The 21,894-nt window shown below is 46.9% G+C and overlaps 1 protein-coding gene across 2 annotated transcripts in view; it reads left to right on the forward strand.

Annotated features, from left to right (window-relative positions):
• LOC140427925 (sodium/potassium-transporting ATPase subunit alpha) overlaps positions 1–12,408 on the forward strand; it is a 73,251-nt gene extending 60,843 nt beyond the window's left edge. For both annotated transcript variants that reach the window (XM_072513789.1, XM_072513790.1), the window contains exons 19-23: positions 3,440–3,585; positions 4,411–4,541; positions 5,660–5,761; positions 5,922–6,013; positions 12,202–12,408. In XM_072513789.1, coding sequence (XP_072369890.1) covers positions 3,440–3,585; positions 4,411–4,541; positions 5,660–5,761; positions 5,922–6,013; positions 12,202–12,230 — 500 coding nt within the window. In that variant the 3' untranslated portion in view covers positions 12,231–12,408. The remainder of the gene's footprint in view (positions 1–3,439; positions 3,586–4,410; positions 4,542–5,659; positions 5,762–5,921; positions 6,014–12,201) is intronic.
• Positions 12,409–21,894: the final 9,486 nt, after the last annotated feature.

The raw sequence follows: 21,894 nt of genomic DNA on the forward strand, positions 1-21,894 counted from the left end.
CGTGCTGACTATCCCTAATCAAGCAGTGTCTTTCCAGATGCTCAGAAATCCTATCCTTCAGTACCCTTTCCATTACTTTGCCTACCACCGAAGTAAGACTAACTGGCCTGTAATTCCCAGGGTTATCCCTAGTTCCTTTTTTGAACAGGGGCACGACATTCGCCACTCTCCAATCCCCTGGTACCACCCCTGTTGACAGTGAGGACGAAAAGATAATTGCCAACGGCTCTGCAATTTCATCTCTTGCTTCCCATAGAATCTTTGGATATATCCCGTCAGGCCCAGGGGACTTGTCTATCCTCAAGTTTTTCAAAATGCCCAACACATCTTCCTTCCTAACAAGTATTTCCTCGAGCTGACCAATCTGTTTCACACTGTCCTCTCCAACAATATCGCCCCTCTCATTTGTAAATACAGAAGAAAAGTACTCATTCAAGACCTCTCCTATCTCTTCAGACTCAATACACAATCTCCCGCTACTGTCCTTGATCGGACCTACCCTCGCTCTAGTCATTCTCATATTTCTCACATATGTGTAAAAGGCCTTGGGGTTTTCCTTGATCCTACCCGCCAAAGATTGTTCATGCCCTCTCTTAGCTCTCCTAATCCCTTTCTTCAGTTCCCTCCTGGCTATCTTGTATCCCTCCAATGCCCTGTCTGAACCTTGTTTCCTCAGCCTTACATAAGTCACCTTTTTCCTCTTAACAAGACATTCAACCTCTCTTATCAACCATGGTTCCCTCACTCGACCATCTCTTCCCTGCCTGACAGGGACATACATATAAAGGACACGTAGCACCTGTTCCTTGAACAAGTTCCACATTTCACTTGTGTCCTTCCCTGCCAGCCTATGGCATGAATGACACCAGCCTTGGGCTGGAATGTTAGCCAAAGTGTCCATTCTTGGACTGCAGTTCAGTGACCCTGGGAATGACTGTCACATGAGGGCAGGATTGAGCCCTTTCCTCACAATATGCGGCTCCTGCTCACTCGAGTTTCAATGGACATTTAAATTATGTACTTAGAAGGTTTATAACAATGCACTGCAGCAAATTGAGGCAATCCCAGAACAATACAGGGTCAGCACCTGCAGAGGACGAATGTATGAAATTCAGGGAAGAGACAAATGGCACACTTTGCTGTTGAAGATGAACTGTGAGTAGCAGCATGATTGGAGCAGATTATTTGTTGCAGCAAGTGACGAGGTATAGATCAAACTAAAATCCTCTTTCCATCTGTTTTTGGACCCATTTATCCAAAACTGTATAATCTTTATTGTCACAAGGAGGCTTACATTAACACTGCAATGAAGTTACTGTGAAAAGCCCCTAGTCGCCACATTCAGGCACCTGTTCGGGTACACTGAGGGAGAATTCAGAATGTCCAAACAAGTTACCTAACAGCCTGTTTTTCGGGACTTGTGGGAAGAAACCACGCAAACACAGGAAGAACGTGCAGACTCCACACAGAGTGACTCAAGCCGGGAATCGAACCTGGGACCCTGGCACTGTGCAGCAACAGTGCTACCCACTGCTACAGTGCCACCCACTAATGGTCGCACAAAATTGCCTTGTACTCAGGAACACTTCTCATGCCAGATAATTTCCCCTAACTATGCCTAACATGCATCTCATTGATTTTGAGTAACTGCTTTATGTTTGGATTTGTTTCAACAGGTAGTTCAGTTGGAATTTGATGAGTGCAAATTGGTTGATAGTACTAATTCAGTACATACTCCTGTACCGCTTCTGGCGGCTTCTATACAATTACATTTGCTATGTGTTGGCTGTTTTGAAACCATTCTAGAAGTTTGTTCAATCCATCTCTGAAAGGTCCTGTTATATAGGTCGGAATGCTCCGCACTCAATGCTACCGCTGCTGTCAGGATGGAGAATTTGACGCTTTGCCAAATCTCCCATTCACTACAGCGGGACCAGAGAATCCTGTCGGCGGGAACGGACAGAGAATCCCGCCCATAGTGTGAAACTTGAGAAACCTTCCAAGACCCTGAAATATCTTTCCTCAAATGTTGCTGTTTTGCAACAGCAAATATTATGTGTCAAATCCAACCTCTGTTGCCAGACTTAATGGTGGGCAGGTTTGAGAAGAGCTAAATAAGGTGAAAGCAGAGTTCCAGTACAAATCCTTGGGGAAACAATGTTGGTCACACCCTGCCAATTGGGGTGCATACCCTTTCCCACAACTCTTTTTTTTATCTCCACCTCTCAACTGATTTGCCTCTATTTGTGTCGCTTTTATTTTTGCTTGTCAATCTCTTGCATGAAACCATAACAAATGCTTTCTGTTAGTATGTATAGACAACATCCTGTTAGTAACTCCTAAACAACATGTTAATCTTCTCAAAAACATTTAACCAGATTATTCAAATAAAATTACTTATCACAACTCCACAGTGACTTTCTGAACAGCTCAGTCATTGTCCCCGATGACAGATTGTAATCAAGTTTCTCCCATTGATTTAGTTTTATTTGTACTGCAGATATTTTGTCCTTCTACTGTCAGATACAAAGTACTCCTTTAACAAGCTGCCTTTCCTTTATTGTCAATTACTGCAATTACTGAAGGGTTGGTTAGCTCCATTGGCTGGATGGCTGGTTTGTCATGCGGAGTGACGGCAACTGTGCAGGTTCAATTCCTGTACTGGCTGAGGTTACTCATGAATGCCCCTCCTTCTGAACCCTGTCCTTGCCTGAGGTGTGGTGACCCTCAGGTTAAGTCACCACCAGTCAGCTCTCAAAGTGGAGAGCAGCCTGTGGGACTGTGGCACCATTTACATTGTGATTTACTGCATCACAACAGTCTGGCTTTTAAAAGTCTACATTTTCCTTATTTGCCCTTTAGTTATAACAGTTTTATTATTTGTATTTATAGCCTTTTCAAGTACTTCTTCTCATATTTATTTTTTGCAGCTCTTAAAACTTAATAACATTATTGCCTTTTATACCTGTCAGCTGGATTTTTACATTTTTATGCATTTATATAAACCTGTTGTAGATTTATACTGTATCTTACCTCATGTGTTGATTGCACAAGTGGTACTTTTGCCTTGATAGGTCTTGGATTGTACCAAATATCTCCTCCTTCAGTTAGGCAGGTTTGCTGTAGCAAGTTCATGCCTCAGCCCTTAACCTTAGTTAAGTTTTATACTCTTCGCTGTCTCATAATTAAGATTAAATTGATCATGTTATGGTAACCGCTAACAATATGTTCTCTTACTATCAGATTGCTAATTCTGGCTTGTTACACAGCTAGTATTGCCTGTTCCTATGTTGGAGTAAGCATTGTCCGGGGAAACCATTCCAAATATACTGATACCTCTTTTTTTCAGTTGCTGTAATAGTGTACTTTTATCAGTTGCTGGATTTCATTGTATGAATAGGGGCAAGAATTAAAGACAACTGTAATTCTTTTTATCCAGGAATGATCCAGGCTTTGGGTGGTTTCTTCACATATTTTGTGATCTTGGCTGAGAATGGATTCCTCCCAGGGGATCTAATTGGAAAGCGTGTGACATGGGACGACCGGTGGTTAAGTGATGTAGAAGATAGCTATGGTCAACAGTGGGTAGGTACTAGCCTCCTACTAATGTATTGGTAAGAACCAATGGCTGGTTTCCTGTAATATAGTCAATTTAGACTTTGGGGGACACTGCATCCCTCAATAATGACTTTGGAAGCTGATGATTGTAATAGTACCTTTTCTAACAAACCGCTTTGTGCATCATCTAGGGCAGCTTATTGAAAGGAACTGTATTTCTGTATTACAGTGGAACCGGAAAATCTTTTATGCAGTTTGGGCCTAATTTACAAAATTAAAAACTTTTAATTAATTAAAGCAGACTCTCAGTCTTTCAATGTAAATGATTATATCCAAATCCTTGTGGAATTTAATTCTGTACATTCCTGCTGTTGAGCCTTGAGGCTCTCGGACAGCAGTGGGATTGACGATGCTGGTAACTTCTCTTTTCGATGGCTCTTTCTAAGATGGAAAAATTGGAGTCAGTAAGCACTTGATTACATAATACTCCTATCAGAAAATAACAATTCACTTTGTGGGAGGGTCCCTCTATTATAGTGAATAATCAAGGTTTTAGAATGGAGATAAGAGGAGGAGTTACATTTTCACTCTGAGAAGAAATCGAAGACAAAGGGGAAATGTAATTAGAGTGTGTAAACTGCTTTCTTTCCTGAGCTGGAATGTTGTATTTTCTGCCCCTAATGAGTAAATTTTCATCACTGGGTTGGGATTTATCCAGCGAAATAAAATAAATACTTCAAAGTCTTATCACACTACTTTGTTATATCAAGATTGAGTTCCCTGACTGTATCATCTCTGAGCATATTTAGCATTTAAGTCAACATCCCTCTTAATATTTCTGTCCTTTTTCAGACTTATGAACAGCGGAAAATTGTGGAGTTCACGTGCCACACTTCATTCTTCATCAGCATTGTGGTTGTGCAGTGGGCTGACTTAATAATCTGTAAGACCAGAAGGAACTCTGTCTTCCAACAGGGAATGAAGTAAATATTTAACTAATATTTCCAGGGGTGGGGGGGGGGAGAAGTCTCACCAATGAATGGCATATGTAATAATCACAGTTGACACCTTTGACAAAATAATTTCAGAATTAAATGTTCTCTTTCTGATTTATTCCAATGGATGTAAATGAGACTACTGCAGGGTAAAATCTGGCATGAGCAAACCTGATAGAATGGAACCAAAGAAAATGTTGGAAAATCTCAGCTGGTCTGGTAGCATCTGTAGGGAGCGAAAAGAGCTAATGTTTTGAGTCCAGATGACCCTTTGTCAAAACTAAAAGACATAGAAAGTTGGAAATATTTATACTGTGGGGTGAGAGAATGAAAGATGAGTCATAACCACTGAAACCAAGGGAACTGAGTGCTAATAGCTACAGAAACCAAGGGAAAGGAGTGCTAATGGCAGTCCCCAGAGAGAATAAAAAGTGTGAAAGGCCAAACAGCAGAGAAACTAACATCAGAGAGAAAACTGCGACATGTAGATGTGGGGGAAGGGGAAGCAGGAAGCAATGGAGAGAAAAGGTAAGGAAAGGGTGGATAAGATGGGATATATGACAAGAAAGAAAGAAATGGTAAAAGACAGTTAAAATGAAATGGGATGAAAACAAAGGGGTTGAGGTGAGGTAGAGCTATTCATCTGATAGAATGGATGTAAGCACAACCATTTATGTTAAGCAAATGTGCTGTATGCTGTAGTATGTTGCTGCAAATTGTCATAATTTCAATATCTGGTCTGCACCAAGTTATCTGATCCAAGTTGCGATATTATAATTGGCATCTATACCTTGGACCAGGGAGAGTTAAAATCAACCAGGTTTCATGGAACTGGCCTCCCCTATCCATTGGTTTAATATTGTCCTCCAACTCCTTTTTCAGTAAAGTGCATAATGAAAGTAATGCAAGGATAGAGTTAAAGTCACTGATGGAATAACCTGATGGTGCCTAGCTGATAGATGGATAATGGCCATTCAGCTTGTTACCCCAAGTTGCCAGCACCAATGAAACTGCCCCAGTTTTGAGTTTGTGTTCAGAATGGGAATCCTAGTACTTTGGGTGCTCTCTGTTGCCTTCCTTCAGTAACACATTTCATTATTTCACAGGAACAAAATTCTCATCTTTGGTTTGTTTGAAGAGACAGCACTTGCTGCTTTCCTTTCATACTGCCCTGGTACTGATATAGCGCTGAGGATGTACCCGCTCAAGTAAGTAGTTCTGATTTTCTGTCCTGATTCCTACCAAATGGTTGCTTTTGGTTCAAAATAACAAGCACCTTCTAGTGTTCAGATTTTCTGTGCTGCGGCCGTTCTACTTTTGGTAAGCATCCTCCTTATTATGTCTTTAATCTATTTTGCTTTCTTTCAGGCCTAACTGGTGGTTCTGTGCCTTTCCATACAGTCTTATCATATTTCTTTATGATGAAATGCGAAGGTTCATCATACGTAGGAACCCTGGAGGTAATCTAGAACTGTTTGTAACATTGTGTTTGGAAGTATTTAATGTAGATTTGTAAATAAGCTAGCTAGTTGTGCTATGCAGGTGTCTCTGCTGATCAGAACCAGGTTGTCGGACTTTCGGGTGCGGCGATGACCAGCTGAGTCGCACGTTTCGGCAGCTCCCTGTGAAACGGACTTTTGGGCTCTTGATAGGAGCCCCAACGGCAATTTTGACGGCTAAAAACACTGTGCGGTAAACCAGAAGGGAATCCCCCCTGGATACGGATGGAAAAAGGAGGAGAGAGTGGCCAGATTGCAGTGGATCCTTTAGAACAGCGGCAAGGAAAGCAAGCAAAAACCAAGATGGCGTCGGAAGGTGGCAGTTTAACATGGGGCCCTGAACAACAAGAGTTCTTGAAATGCTGTGTGGAAGAGATCAAAAAGGAAATGAAGAAAGAGCTGTTGGCCCCGATACTACAGGCGATCGAAGGGCTAAAGGAGGAACAAAAGACCCAGGAGCGGGAGCTTCGGGTCGTGAAGGCAAAGGCAGCCGAGAATGAGGACGACATACAGGGCCTGGTGGTGAAGACTGAGACGCAGGAGGCACAACAGAAACGATGTGTAGAAAGGTTGGAGGCACTGGAAAACAACGCAAGGAGGAACAACCTGAGGATTCTTGGTCTTCCTGAAGGTGTGGAGGGAGCGGACGTCGGGGCATATGTGAGCACGATGCTGCACTCGTTAATGGGAGCGGAGGCCCCGGCGGGTCCGTTGGAGGTGAAGGGAGCATACCGAGTGATGGCGCGAGGACCGAGAGCAGGAGAAATTCCCAGAGCCATAGTGGTGAGATTCCTCCGTTTTAAGGATAGAGAAATGGTCCTTAGATGGGCGAAGAAAACTCTGAGCAGTAAATGGGAGAACGCGGTGATCCGCGTTTATCAAGACTGGAGTGCGGAGGTGGCGAGAAGGAGGGCGAGCTTTAATCGGGCCAAGGCGGTGCTTCATAAAAAGAAGATAAAATTTGGAATGCTGCAACCGGCAAGACTGTGGGTCACATATCGAGGGAGGCACCACTACTTTGAGACGGCGGATGAAGCGTGGACTTTTATTGTGGAAGAAAAACTGGAATGAGCGGGTTATTAAAAAGAACGTTCGAACAAAGTGGTGGGGCGAATGTGGGGGGCAAAGAGGGGTTTTATGTACTAATCCTGCGATGTGGTAACTTTTCTCTCTCCCACAGGTGGTGATGGGGGGAGGAGGGGAGGTGGAGGAAATGGGGCATTGGCCATTGGGGGGGGGCCAAGGGAGAAGCGCGGGCTTGGTTCCCGCGTTATGATAATCATGGCGGGAATAGAGAAGCAGGAAGGAGGGGGCGTCGCACGGTGCGAGCCGAGGTCACGGGGGGAAGCCGAGGTCAGCCAGAGTTTGCTGACTTCTGGGAGCAACATGGGGGGAGTAATTACGCTAGCGGGGGATCTAGCGGGGGGGGTGGGAGGGGGGAATTACTGGGTTGCTGCTGCTGGGGAGAGGGGGGAGCTGGTATGGGAGAGGATGGGCGGGGGGGCACCGCCTGGTGGAGATACAGCTGCGTGGGAACCGGGTGAGGAGCTGGAAAAAGGTGATGGCTAATCGACAAGGGGGGGGTGTAGGAAGCCCCCCAACTCGGCTGATCACGTGGAACGTGGGAGGGCTGAACGGGCCGATAAAGAGGGCACGGGTACTCGCACACCTTAAGAAACTTAAGGCAGATGTGGTTATGTTACAGGAAACGCACCTGAAACTGATAGACCAGGTTAGGCTACGCAAAGGATGGGTGGGGCAGGTGTTCCATTCGGGGCTAGATGCGAAAAACAGGGGGGTGGCTATATTAGTGGGGAAGCGGGTAATGTTCGAGGCAAAGACTATAGTGGCGGATAACGGGGGCAGATACGTGATGGTGAGTGGCAAACTACAGGGGGAGACGGTGGTTTTGGTAAACGTATATGCCCCGAACTGGGATGATGCCAATTTTATGAGGCGGATGCTAGGACGCATTCCGGACCTAGAGATGCGAAAGCTGATAATGGGGGGAGATTTTAATACGGTGTTGGAACCAGGGCTGGATAGGTCGAAGTCCAGGACTGGAAGGAGGCCGGCAGCAGCCAAGGTACTTAAAGATTTTATGGAGCAGATGGGAGGTGTAGACCCGTGGAGATTTAGCAGACCCAGGAGTAAGGAGTTCTCGTTTTTCTCCTATGTCCATAAAGTCTACTCGCGAATAGACTTTTTTGTGCTGGGTAGGGCATTGATCCCGAAGGTGAGGGGAACGGAGTATACGGCTATAGCCATTTCGGATCACGCTCCACACTGGGTGGACTTGGAGATAGGGGAGGAAACAGGAGGGCGCCCACCCTGGAGAATGGACATGGGACTAATGGCAGATGAGGGGGTGTGTCTAAGGGTGAGGGGGTGCATTGAAAAGTACTTGGAACTCAATGATAATGGGGAGGTCCAGGTGGGAGTGGTCTGGGAGGCGTTGAAGGCGGTGGTTAGAGGGGAGCTGATATCAATAAGGGCACATAAAGGGAAGCAGGAGAGTAAGGAACGGGAGCGGTTGCTGCAAGAACTTTTGAGGGTGGACAGACAATATGCGGAAGCACCGGAGGAGGGACTGTACAGGGAAAGGCAAAGGCTACATGTAGAATTTGACTTGCTGACTACAGGCACTGCAGAGGCACAATGGAGGAAGGCACAGGGTGTACAGTACGAATATGGGGAGAAGGCGAGCAGGTTGCTGGCACACCAATTGAGGAAAAGGGGAGCAGCGAGGGAAATAGGGGGAGTGAGGGATGAGGAAGGAGAGATGGAGCGGGGAGCGGAGAGAGTGAATGGAGTGTTCAAGACATTTTATAAAAAATTATATGAAGCTCAACCCCCGGATGGGAGGGAGAGAATGATGGGCTTCTTGGATCGGCTGGAATTTCCCAAGGTGGAAGAGCAGGAAAGGGTGGGACTGGGAGCACAGATCGAGGTAGAAGAAGTGGTGAAAGGAATTAGGAGCATGCAGGCGGGAAAGGCCCCGGGACCGGATGGATTCCCAGTCGAATTCTATAGAAAATATGTGGACTTGCTCGCCCCGGTACTGACGAGGACCTTTAATGAGGCAAAGGAAAGGGGACAACTGCCCCCGACTATGTCTGAAGCAACGATATCGCTTCTCTTAAAGAAGGAAAAGGACCCGCTACAATGCGGGTCCTATAGACCTATTTCCCTCCTAAATGTAGATGCCAAGGTCCTGGCCAAGGTAATGGCAATGAGAATAGAGGCACGTGTCCCGGGGGTGGTCCACGAGGACCAAACTGGGTTTGTGAAGGGGAGACAGCTGAACACGAATATACGGAGGTTGTTAGGGGTAATGATGATGGCCCCACCAGAGGGAGAAACGAAGATAGTAGTGGCGATGGATGCCGAGAAAGCATTTGATAGAGTGGAGTGGGATTATTTGTGGGAGGTGTTGAGGAGATTTGGTTTTGGAGAGGGGTATGTTAGATGGGTGCAGCTGTTGTATAGGGCCCCAGTGGCGAGCGTGGTCACGAATGGACGGGGATCTGCATATTTTCGGCTCCATAGAGGGACAAGGCAGGGATGCCCTCTGTCCCCATTATTGTTTGCACTGGCGATTGAGCCCCTGGCGATAGCGTTGAGGGGTTCCAAGAAGTGGAGGGGAGTACTTAGGGGAGGAGAAGAGCACCGAGTATCTTTGTATGCGGACGATTTGCTACTATACGTGGCGGACCCGGCGGAGGGGATGCCAGAAATAATGCGGATACTTGGGGAGTTTGGGGATTTTTCAGGGTATAAATTGAACATGGGGAAAAGTGAGTTGTTTGTGGTGCATCCAGGGGAGCAGAGTAGAGAAATAGAGGACCAACGTTGAGGAAGGTAACAAGGGACTTTCGTTACCTGGGGATCCAGATAGCTAAGAATTGGGGCACATTGCATAGGTTAAATTTAACGCGGTTGGTGGAACAGATGGAGGAGGATTTCAAGAGATGGAATATGGTATCCCTGTCAATGGCAGGGAGGGTGCAGGCGGTTAAGATGGTGGTCCTCCCGAGATTCCTCTTTGTGTTTCAGTGCCTCCCGGTGGTGATTACGAAGGCTTTTTTTAAAAGGATTGAAAAGAGCATCATGGGTTTTGTGTGGGCCGGGAAGACCCCGAGAGTGAGGAAGGGATTCTTACAGCGTAGCAGGGATAGGGGGGGGCTGGCACTACCGAGCCTAAGTGAGTATTATTGGGCCGCTAATATTTCAATGGTGAGTAAGTGGATGGGAGAGGAGGAGGGAGCGGCGTGGAAGAGATTAGAGAGGGCGTCCTGTAGGGGGACTAGCCTACAGGCTATGGTGACAGTCCCATTGCCGTTCTCACCGAGGAACTACACCACAAGCCCGGTGGTGGTGGCTACACTGAAGATTTGGGGACAGTGGAGACGGCATAGGGGAAAGACTGGAGCCTTGGGGGGGTCCCCGATAAGAAACAACCATAGGTTTGCCCCGGGGGGAATGGATGGGGGATATGGAATGTGGCAAAGAGCAGGAATAACGCAACTGAAAGATCTGTTTGTGGATGGGAAGTTCGCGAGTCTGGGAGCGCTGACCGAGAAATATGGGTTGCCCCAAGGGAATGCATTCAGGTATATGCAACTGAGGGCTTTTGCGAGGCAACAGGTGAGGGAATTCCCGCAGCTCCCGACACAAGAGGTGCAGGACAGAGTGATCTCAAAGACATGGGTGGGGGGTGGTAAGGTGTCAGATATATATATAGGCAAATGAGGGACGAAGGGGAGACTATGGTAGATGAACTAAAAGGGAAATGGGAAGAAGAGCTGGGGGAGGAGATCGAGGAGGGGCTGTGGGCAGATGCCCTAAGCAGGGTAAACTCGTCGTCCTCGTGTGCCAGGCTAAGCCTGATTCAGTTTAAGGTATTACACAGGGCACATATGACTGGAGCACGGCTCAGTAAATTTTTTGGGGTGGAGGATAGGTGTGCGAGGTGCTCGAGAAGCCCAGCGAATCATACCCATATGTTTTGGTCATGCCCGGCACTACAGGGGTTTTGGATGGGGGTGACAAAGGTGCTTTCAAAAGTAGTAGGAGTCCGGGTCGAACCAAGCTGGGGGTTGGCTATATTTGGGGTTGCACAAGAGCCGGGAGTGCAGGAGGCGCGAGAGGCCGATGTTTTGGCCTTTGCGTCCCTAGTAGCCCGGCGCAGGATATTGCTAATGTGGAAAGAAGCCAAGCCCCCGGGGGTGGAGACCTGGATAAATGACATGGCGGGGTTTATAAAGCTAGAGCGGATTAAGTTCGTCCTAAGGGGGTCGGCTCAAGGGTTCACCAGGCGGTGGCAACCGTTCGTCGAATACCTCGCAGAAAGATAGACGGAATGGGAAAAAGAAGGCAGCAGCAGCAGCCCGGGAGGGGGGGGGGCGGGGGGAGGAGGAACCAGAAGGACACTCAGGGTTGTTAATATATACTGTATAGTATGTATAGGTCGTTGCTACAGATAATTATATATTGGACTGTTAAATTATATTTTTGGAGAGTGTTACTTGTGACAAGGCAGTTGCCAATTAGGGCTAGTTTTCATTTTTGTTATTTATTATTTATTCATTTTTTGTTTATAAAATAGGTCATTGTTATTTGTGTTGTTATAATATTGTGTAAAGGATGCACAATGTACTGTGTTGGTTGACCAAAAATTTTCAATAAAATATTTAATTAAAAAAAAGAACCAGGTTGTCTATTAGCTCTCCTGGGCTAGGGATATTGGCAGATGTGATAGGAAATCGCCTAGATTCGGCTCCCAATTGTTGTCCCGTGAAGTCTTCTTGAAATGCATGAATGTGGGTGTTGAACAAGTACAAGTTCACCTCGGGTGGGAAATTACTCTACAGCCTTCCTGCTGGCATTTGCTGTCTCGCCTTAGGCATGAAAAACAGCAATATATAGGTGGTATATTTCCAGGGCAATGCCTGTTTGGCTGCAGGACCACTACACTGTTACTTCCTTCAGGAGAGCAAGAGGGGATGAACAGCAAGAGGGCAATAAATTGTTCAAAAAATAAATACGAGTTATGTAATGACATGTGATTTACTTCAGTTTTGTTTATCTTGGACTTTACCTTTCATAAAAAATGTGTTGCCTGACTTCTTTTCCTTTTTTGTTACTAGGTTGGGTGGAGCAGGAAACGTATTATTAGAAGAACAAATGCTAATACATTTCATCAGTTTGTTTGTCTGCCTTAACTATTAAACATTTACTAAAGTGCTAATTGTGGTGAATGGAGATGGACTGTTTTGTAAGAAACAAAACTGAAAACGTCAGTGGTTTTATATAAACTTTTTACAAGTATAATTTAAATAAATTGGATTATGTCAGTCTGTGTGCAATGCTTTCATATTTTACTTAATTACACAGCCGTTTAATACACACCATCTGCATTAGGTATTGGTTTGTTTTTCGTTTACTTACCAGTACTGGTTATAATTCCTGTCTGAAATAGGCCTGTTGTGGGTATTTTATGCATCCTTAGACTGAACAGTACTGCTTCTGCAAAATATTAATGCATGTTGAAATCACTTCCTGAAAGCAGTTAGAAGAAGATGCATTTTAGAACTACATGGATTTACATTTGAAATTCATGAGTACAGCCCAAGAGCTTGAAAATGAGATTAGGCTGGATAGCTTTTTTTCAGCCAATGCAGATCAAGATGGCTGCGTTTTGTACCATTAGTTTCTGATTTCATCCTTGACTCTTTTTTTTTTTAAACCATATCAGCAATGAATGGATGGAATTATATCTTTTTACTGTTGGAAATGTGCTCTCATTAATAACGCAGGAATGTCAAAAGTACATTGACTGCAGTTTTTGACTTCTCACTTGTTCATTAGCATGCACTTTTGAAACCTTTAGACCTTGCATAATCATGAAATCAACCTGCTTTGTGCTTTACCAGGACTCTGGATTAGGTGAATGTTTATCCAGCTTTATTGGGTAGCTTTACACCACCCGCCTCTTCCGATTAAATGTGCACGCTGGGGAGGTGATGGGGGTGGTTACAATGATATTCGAGCATTAAGTTTAACTTATTTTCCTCACTGTTTACCTCACTGTTTACTAGCAGTTTCCAAGAACCCTCTGCAATTGAATTTAGAAACCTTTCTTCAGACTTCCATATAATCAGATCAAATCTTTCTAACCTTTCATTTTTGAAATATCAGACTGTCGTCTGTTATTTTGAGATGTACTTTGCTATACACTTAAACTGTCAAAACACAGTTGACAAGGTCTGCAGTTACCAAACTGCAATATTGGCGTCCTGGCCGCATCCTGTGTTCAGTGGGGATTTGATCAAGTTAAACCAGAAGACAGACATTAATGGTAGTGACTCCTTTGTACTACCAGAATCCCACAGATCAAGGGTGGGTTCCTGACTTTGTGATATACAGCACAGGCATCTACCTGGCCATGTGGAAAAATAGGAAATTCCAATCCAGCCAATTACTGACTCATCATCAGTTTACTAGTGATCATTAGTAAAGTGATGGAAGGGGTCATCAACAGTGCTATCAGGGAGCAGATGATAAGCAATAACATGCTCACTGATGCTCAGTTTAGGTTCTGCCAGATTCCGCTCCTGACCTCATTACAGCCTTGGTTCAAATGTAGGAAAGAGCTGCATGACAGAGGTGTAAGTGTCTGCCTTTGACATCAAGGCAGCATTTGACCAAGTGTGGCATCAAGGAGCCCTAACAGGGGTAGCGCAGGGCTTAGCACAGCTGCCTCTCACGTGGAGGTTCCAGGTTCGATCCAAGCTTTGGGTCACATTCTCCCTGTGTTTGCATGGGCTTTGCCCCCACAACCCAAAGATACGCAGGCTAGGTGGATTGGCCATGCTAAATTGCCCTTTAATTGGAAAATAATTAATTGGGTACTGTAAATTTGTATTTAAAATAAAAAATGAAGGAGCCCTAATAAACAAAACTGGAGCCAATTGGAACTCGGGCGGGGGGGTCTGTTGGAGTCATACTCAGCACAAAGAAAGATGGTTGTGTTGGAAGTGAATCATCCCAAGACCGGGACATCACTGCAGGAGTTGCTCAGAGAAATGCCATAGGCCCAACCATCTTCAGCTGCTTCATCAATGACCTTCCTAATCATAAGGTCCGAAAGCGATGATTGCACGATGTCAGCACCATTTGAAACTCCTCAGATACTGAAACAGTCCAGGTCTAAACGCAGCATAGCCTGGACAATATCCAGCCTTGAGCCGACCAGTGGCAAGTAACATTTACGCTACACAAGTGCGAGGCAATTACCATCTTCAACAAGAGATAATCTAACCATTGCTCCTTAACATTCAATGGCATTACCATCATCGAATCCACCACTTTCAACATCCTGCAGGTTACCATTAACCAGAAACTGGTCTTGCCATATAAATACTGTAGCTACAAGAGCAGGCTAGGAAGTAAAACCACGGTTGCACAGGGGTTAGCACTTCTACCTCACCGCGCCAGGGCAAGGTTCAATTCTGGCCTTGGGTGACTGTAGACTTTGCATGTTCTCCCTGTTTCTGCATAGCTTTTTCTCCTGGTGCTCCGATTTCAGCCCACAGTCCAAAGATATGCAGGTTAGGTGGATTGACCATGTTAAAATTGCCCCTTAGTGTCCAGGGATGTGCAGGTTAGGTGGGGTTACGGGGATGGGGCAGGGGAGTGGGCCTACACAGGATGCTCTTTCAGAGGGTTGGTGCAGACACGATGGGCTGAATGGCCTCCTTCTGCACTGTAGTGATTTTATTTTTAAAAATTCTATGAGAAGAATCCTACAGCGAGTAACTCGACTCCTGGCTCCCCAAAACCTGTCCCCCATCTGCAAGACACATCAGGAATGTGATGGAATACTCCCCACTTACCTTGATGAATGCAGCCCAACAACACTCCAGAAGCGCGACACCACCAGGAAAAAGCAGCCTGACTGATCGGCACGCTATTCACAAACAGTCACCCCCTCCACCACGGATGCACAGTAGCAGCAGTATGTACAGTCTACAAGGGCACTGCAGGAATTCACCAAGGCTCTTTTCCAAACCCACAACTCCTACCATCTAGAAGGGCAAGGGCTACAGAAATATGGGGACACCACCACCTTGGAAGTTCACCTTCAAGCCACTCGCCATCCTGCCTTGGAAATATATTGCTCTTCATTGTTGCGGAGTCAAAATCCTGGAACTCCCTAACACCATGGGTGCACCTACATCATGGACTGCAGTGGTTCAAGAAGGCAGCACTCCCAAGACCTTCTCATGGTAAATTAGGGATGGGCTATAAATGCTGGCCTAACCAGCAACACCCACATCCTGTAAATGAATCTTAAAAATCCTTCCCCATGACAGATGTCAAGCTAACAGGCCAATAATTTACTGTTTTCTACCTCCCTCCCTTCTTAAATAGGAGGGTTATATTTGCTACTTTACAGTCTGATGGATCCTTTCCAGGATCTAGAGAATTTTGGAAAATTAATACCTCTTTTGGCACCTCCTTTTAAGACCCTAGGATGAAGTCGTTCAGGACCCACAACTGCATCGGTTTGCTCAGTCCAGCTTCCCTGGTGATTGTAATTTCACTCCCACAGCTATTACTGGAATGTTTTTTGTATCCTCAAGTGAAGACAAGCAAAACATTTGTTCAGTTTGTCTGCCATTTCCTTATTTACTATTAACTCAACATTGTCACTCTAGAGGACTAATACTCATTTTACTTTTTTCCCTTTTATTTTATTTTTTTAACAAACATGTTATTAAGACATTTATGGTTTTATAACCACAAAAGATAGAAATACAAATGTAAGCATAATTCAGTGCGTAACACACCCCTCCATCTCCCACTGTTCCTGCCTAAGCTAGACAAAAATAACCTAACTCCCCTTACTCCCTCACCCCACCCCACTTCTTGAACCTGCTAACAGTTTAGTTTTCCCCAAAGAAGTCGATAAACAGCTGCCACCTCCGAACGCATCCTAACATTGATCCTCTCGGGGCGAACTTAATTTTCTCAAGCCTTCCAAACCCAGCCATGTTGCTAACCCACACCCCTGATTTTGGGGGCTTCGACTCCCTCCACGCTAGTAAGATCCGTCTCTGGACTACCAAGGAGGTAAGGGCCAAAACGTTGGCCTCTCTCACCTCCTGGGTCTTCCTACACTCCAAAAATCGCCACCTGTGGACTCAGTGCCACCCTCGTTTTTAGTACCGTAAATATGACATCCGCAAATCCCTGCCAGAATCCCCTGAGCGTCAGACATGTCCAAAACATGTGGACATGATTTGCGGGCCCTCCTGCACACCTCACACTTGTCCTCCACCCCAAAAAACCTGCTCACCAGGCCACTGTCATGTGTGCCCGGTGAACACCTTGAATTGTATCAGGCTGAGCCTGGCACATGAGGTCGTGTTGACTCTGCTCAGAGCATCCTCCCACAGACCCGCCTCTAACTCCTTTTCCAACTCATCCTCCCATTTACGCTTTAGCTCACCTACCTGGATTTCCTCCCACTCCATAAATTCTTTATAGATTTCCGATACCTTCCCCTCCCCACTCCCGTTCTAGAGACTACCTTGTCCTGTATCCGCTGTGGCGGTAGGAGCGGAAAGGTCGAAACCTGCCTTCGCACAAATTTCCTCACCTGCAGATAATAAAATCCATTCCCTTCCGGCAATTCAAATTCCTCTTCCAGATCCTCCAAACAGAAAAAACTCCGATCGATAAACAAATCCCCCAGCCTCTCAATCCCCGCTGTCTGCCACCTCCGAAACCCCCCCCCCCCCCATCCTGCCTGGTGATTACCACAAATTGGAGCCCACACCGACGCTGCCTCCAGTTCCATAAGCTTCCGCCACTGCCCCCAAATTCTTAGGGCCGCCATTACCACTGGGCTTGCGGAGTACCAGGCCGGCAAGAACGGCAGAGGAGCCGTTACCAGTGCTCCTAAACTTGTGCCCTTACATGAGGCTGCCTGCACCCGCTCCCACACCAACGCCTCCCCACTACCCACCTCCTAATCATGGCTATATTTGCCACCTTCAGTTCGGCAGTGCCAATCCTCCCCCCTGACCACTCGGCTCCGCTCCAGCAGCACTTTCTTTACTCGCAGGGTTTTACCGCCCACACAAACTCCGAGATCACCGCATTCACCCGCTTTAAAAAGGCATTTGGTATAAAAATAGGCACTGGAAAACAAACAAAAATCTCGGGAGAACCGTCAACTTTACGGTCTGTACCCTTCCCGCCAGTGACAACGGGAGCATATTCCAATACCTAAAATCCTCCATTTGCTCAACTAACCGGGTCAAGTTTAATTAATGTAGCTGCTCCCATCCCCGTGCCACCTGATTACCCAAGTAATGAAATCTCCCTCCCACCACTTTAAATGGCAACACCCCCAGTCTCCTCTCCTGCCCCCTCTCCTGGGTCACAAAAAGCTCGCTCTTCCCCATATTCAATTTGTACCCCGAGAACGGCCAAATTCCCCTAAGATCCGCATAATCTCCCCCATCCCCCATTTCCCCCCCCCCCCCCAAACGGGTCAGAAATATACAGGAGTAGATCATCTGCATATAAGGAGACCCTGTGTTCCACCACCACCCTCACCCCCGGACTAACCCCTTCCAGTCCTTTGATGCTCTCAGCGCCATCGCCAATGGCTCTATAGCCAAGGTAAACAACAGTGGGGAGAGGGGACATCCTTGCCTTGTCACCCAGTGCAGTCTAAAGTAGTCCGAACACACCCAGTTCATTTGCACACTCGCCACCGGTGCCTGGTTACAGTCAATAAAGCCCTGCCCAAACCATTCCAGGACCTCCCGTAGATAATTCCATTCCACCTGGTTTAAGGCCTTCCCTGCATCCATAGCGTCAACCACCTCCGCCTCCCACACCCCTCGGAGGGCATCATGATCACATTCAGGAGCCTTCTAACAAGGGCTGTTAGCTGCCTGCCTTTGACAAACCCCGTCTGGTCTTCCCCTATCACCCGGCACACAATCCTCTGTCCTCGAGGCCAAAATTTTGGCCAGCAATTTGGCGCCGACATTAAGTAGGGAGATTGGTCTGTATGACCCACATTGCTCTGGGTCGTTCTCCCGCATCAGGATCAATTAGATCGAAGCCTGTGACATTGTTGGGGGAAGTACACCCCGCTCCCCTGCCTTATTAAATGCCCTCACCAGCAGTGGGCCCAACATTCCAGAAAACCTCTTGTAAAATTCCACTGGGTAGCTGTCCAGTCTCGGGGCCTTACCCGACTGCAAGGCCTCCAATCCCTCTACTACTTCTACAATCCCGATCGGGGCCCCCAACCCATCCACCAATCCTTCCTCCACCTTCAGAAACTTCAACCCTTCCAAAAACTGCCTCATCCCCTCCACCCCAACTGGGGGCTCCAAAACATGCAGCTGACTGTAAATCTCCTTGTACACACCCTGTTCACCCCTGCTGGGTCCAAGACCGTATTTCCCCTCTGTCTTTCACTCTTCCTATCTCTCTGGCTGCCTCCCTTTTCCTGAGCTGGTGTGATAGCATCCTACTGGCCTTCTCACCATACTGATATATTGCCCCTCTCACCTTCCTCAACTGCTCCATCGCCTTCCCTGTGGATATCAGACCAAACGCCATCTACAGATTCTGCCGCTCTTTCAACAACCCCGCCTCTGGGGCTTCACAATACCTTCTGTCCACTGAAGTATATCTCTAACCAACCTATCCATCTCAGCCCGCACATCTCCCTATGAACCCATATCGAAATTAGCCCCCCCTAACCACTGCCTTCAGAGCCTCCCACGCCATTGCTGCCGAAACCTCCCCGGTGTCATTTATCTCCAAATAATTTTGGATGGCCTCCCTCACCTACCCGCACACCCCCTCATCCGCTAACAGTCCTACGTCCAGCGCTGACCCCCCTCCTTACTCACCTGTAAATCCACCCAGTGTGAGGCATGGTCCGAAAGAACAATCACCCAATATTCGGCATCTATCACCCCCTCAGCAAAGCCCTGTTCAAAATAAAAAAATCAATCCGGGAGTACACTTTGTGAGCATGGGACAAAAAAGAAAACTCCTTCGCTCTTGGCCGTCCGAACCTCCATGGATCTCCCCCTCCCATCTGCTCCATAAACCCTTTTAGTTCTCTCCACCCCCCCCCCCCCCCCCATGATAAGCCTATGCATCCCCCCCCCCCCCTCCCCATGATAAGCCTATGTGAATCCAAGTCCAGGATCTTCCCTAACACCCACCTCATGAACTCCGCGTCGTCCCAGTTTGGTGCAAAGATATTCACTAATACCACCGGCATCCCCTGCAGCTTCCCACTCACCATAACATACCTACCCCCTGAGTCCGCCACTAGATTCCCTACCACAAATGACACCCGCTTATTGATCAAGATCGCAACCCGCCTAGTTTTGGAATCTAGCCCCGAATGAAACACCGGCCCAACCCACCCCTTCATCACCCTAGTATGATCCACTACACTGAGGTGTATCTGCTGTAGCATTGCCACGTCTGCCTTCAAACTCTTCAAATGCGTGAACAAGCGAGCCCTCTTGACCGACTCATTCTGCCCTCTCACGCTCCATGTGATCAGCTTGGTCGGGGGGCACCTCTCTTCCCCCCCCCCCCCCCCCCCCCCCCCCACGCCCTGCCAATCAGCCATCACCCTTCTTCGGTCAGCCTACAGCCCGTGTCCGCGCCTCCTCGGGCCCGCCCTCGGGTATCCACCATCATCGACCTCCAATTTGTCTCCAAGCGCCAGTCCCTCCCGTCAGCAGAACAATTCCTCCCCTCCCCACATAACAAAATAGCAATCCCAACTCCCCTCAACAAACTGATCATCTGCTCGCCCCCACTGCGCTTCCGTGAGCTACCCCGCCCAGCTAGCCCATTGAGCCAAGCATCCTACCCCCCACTGATCTCCCTTCCCCCCCCCCCTCCGCTCCAACATACAAATGCAAAACATAACAATCCCCAACAAACACAAAGAAGAAAATTCCATCCACCATCCCCATTAAGAACAAAGTTAATCCGTATACAAAACTGACCAACGGCCCAAACATTGATACAAAAGGAATACATACAAAACCCAAAGAGAAAAGAAATTTAGCAGCTTAGATACAGAATTACTCGCCTTCAAGTTCAATGTCCTCCATCACCTGCCAGTCCCCTGTCCTTAACAACGTTCATCACCTCATCCGGCGATCCAATATAAAGTTCTTGACCCTTGTAAGTGACCCACAAACGAGCTGGTTACAACGTGCCGAACCTCACCCCCTTCTTGAAGAGGGCCGATTTAACTTTATTGAAGCTCGTCCTTCTTTTGGCCAGTTCCGCACCCAAGTCCTGGTAAATGCGCAGCTCGTTATCTTCCCATTTGCAACTTGTCGTCTGCCTGGCCCACTTCAAAATTTGTCAATTGTCCAGGGACCGGTAATTCGTACCACCATCGCCCTCAGCGGCACATTTATTCACGGGTTCCTCATAAGCGTTCTATGCGCCCTGTCCACCTCCAAGGGCCGAGTAAACGCACCTTTCCCCAGCAGCTTCTCGAACATAAACGGCACATGTGTCCCTGCGCCCAATCCCTCACTGCCCTCCGGGAGGCCAACGATCCTCATTTTCTACCTGGGTGACCTGTTCTCCAGATCTTCAAGCGTCTCTTGCAGCCTTCTCTGGTGGTCTCTCATCATCCCCATCTCTGCTGTCATCGCCGTTAGCTGGTCCGCGGGCTCAGCCACCGCCTCTTCCACCTGGATCGCCTGGCCCTGGGCTTCCAGTCTTTGCTCCACCCAGTCAATCCTCATCTTAATCGGGTCCAGGTACTCTTGTTTTTGCTCAGCAAATCTCTCCTGAAGGAATTCCACCAGCTGCTCCGTTGACCACTGGGCCGTCAATCCCAGTCCCTGAGCCTCCGCCATGTTTTCCTGTGTTGCATATTCCACTCTCTTCTTTGCCCAACAATCTCCCCTTTTCAGACCACTTCTGGTCCACGAATCCATACACTGGTGGGAAATTCTTCTCCTCTACCTCACCAGACACCTATTTTGCCTATCAAATCCCCCATAAGTCGGGGAAAAAGGTCTCAAAGGTCCACCATGAGCGGGAGCTTCCAAATAAGCGACCACTCACTTCATGGCCGCCACCAGAAGTCCTATTTTCGTTTGTAAATATCTGCAGAAACTCTTGCTATCTGTTTTTACTATCCTATCTCCAAACATGCCACGAACGGAAGGCATCTAAATGCAAAATACTGGACTTTAATCTCCTGTACCTTTAAGAAATTGATGTTTATCAAATAGCTGCAGTGATGTCAGTGTGGGTGGAGCTGGGATGTCTGTCTGCTTTACTTTCGTTTTTGAGCTGGCAGCTAGAGTGTGTGTTTAGTTTCGTTTTCAGAGTTGGAGCTGCATCCGCCAAACAAGGTGTAATTTTGATCTCTCTCTGCATGAAAAGAATGTCTTCAGATCACGTGCTAATTTTAAAATGTTAACTGCACCCAGAAGAGAATTTAAACCTGATTTCTTTGTGAAAGTGGGTATTTGTCTTATGGATGTTGCTAGGAAAGATTAAGGGTTACTTATAGAGTACTGTATTTTGGGGGGGAAGTATTTGAGTTGATAGTTGCTAAGATGTTCACTGTGTGTATATAAAATGTTAACTGGATTCATATAATAAACATTGTTTTGTTTCAAAAGTACTTTAGATCTCTGTTGCATCACACCTGTATAGTGGGCCCTTGTGCTCCCCATAACCAAAATCTATTAAAAGTATACATAGATACATAGAAGATAGGAGCAGGAGGAGGCGTTTTG

The sequence above is a fragment of the Scyliorhinus torazame genome, chromosome 8 (genome assembly GCF_047496885.1).
Source record: "Scyliorhinus torazame isolate Kashiwa2021f chromosome 8, sScyTor2.1, whole genome shotgun sequence".
In the NCBI taxonomy this organism is placed as follows: domain Eukaryota; kingdom Metazoa; phylum Chordata; class Chondrichthyes; order Carcharhiniformes; family Scyliorhinidae; genus Scyliorhinus; species Scyliorhinus torazame.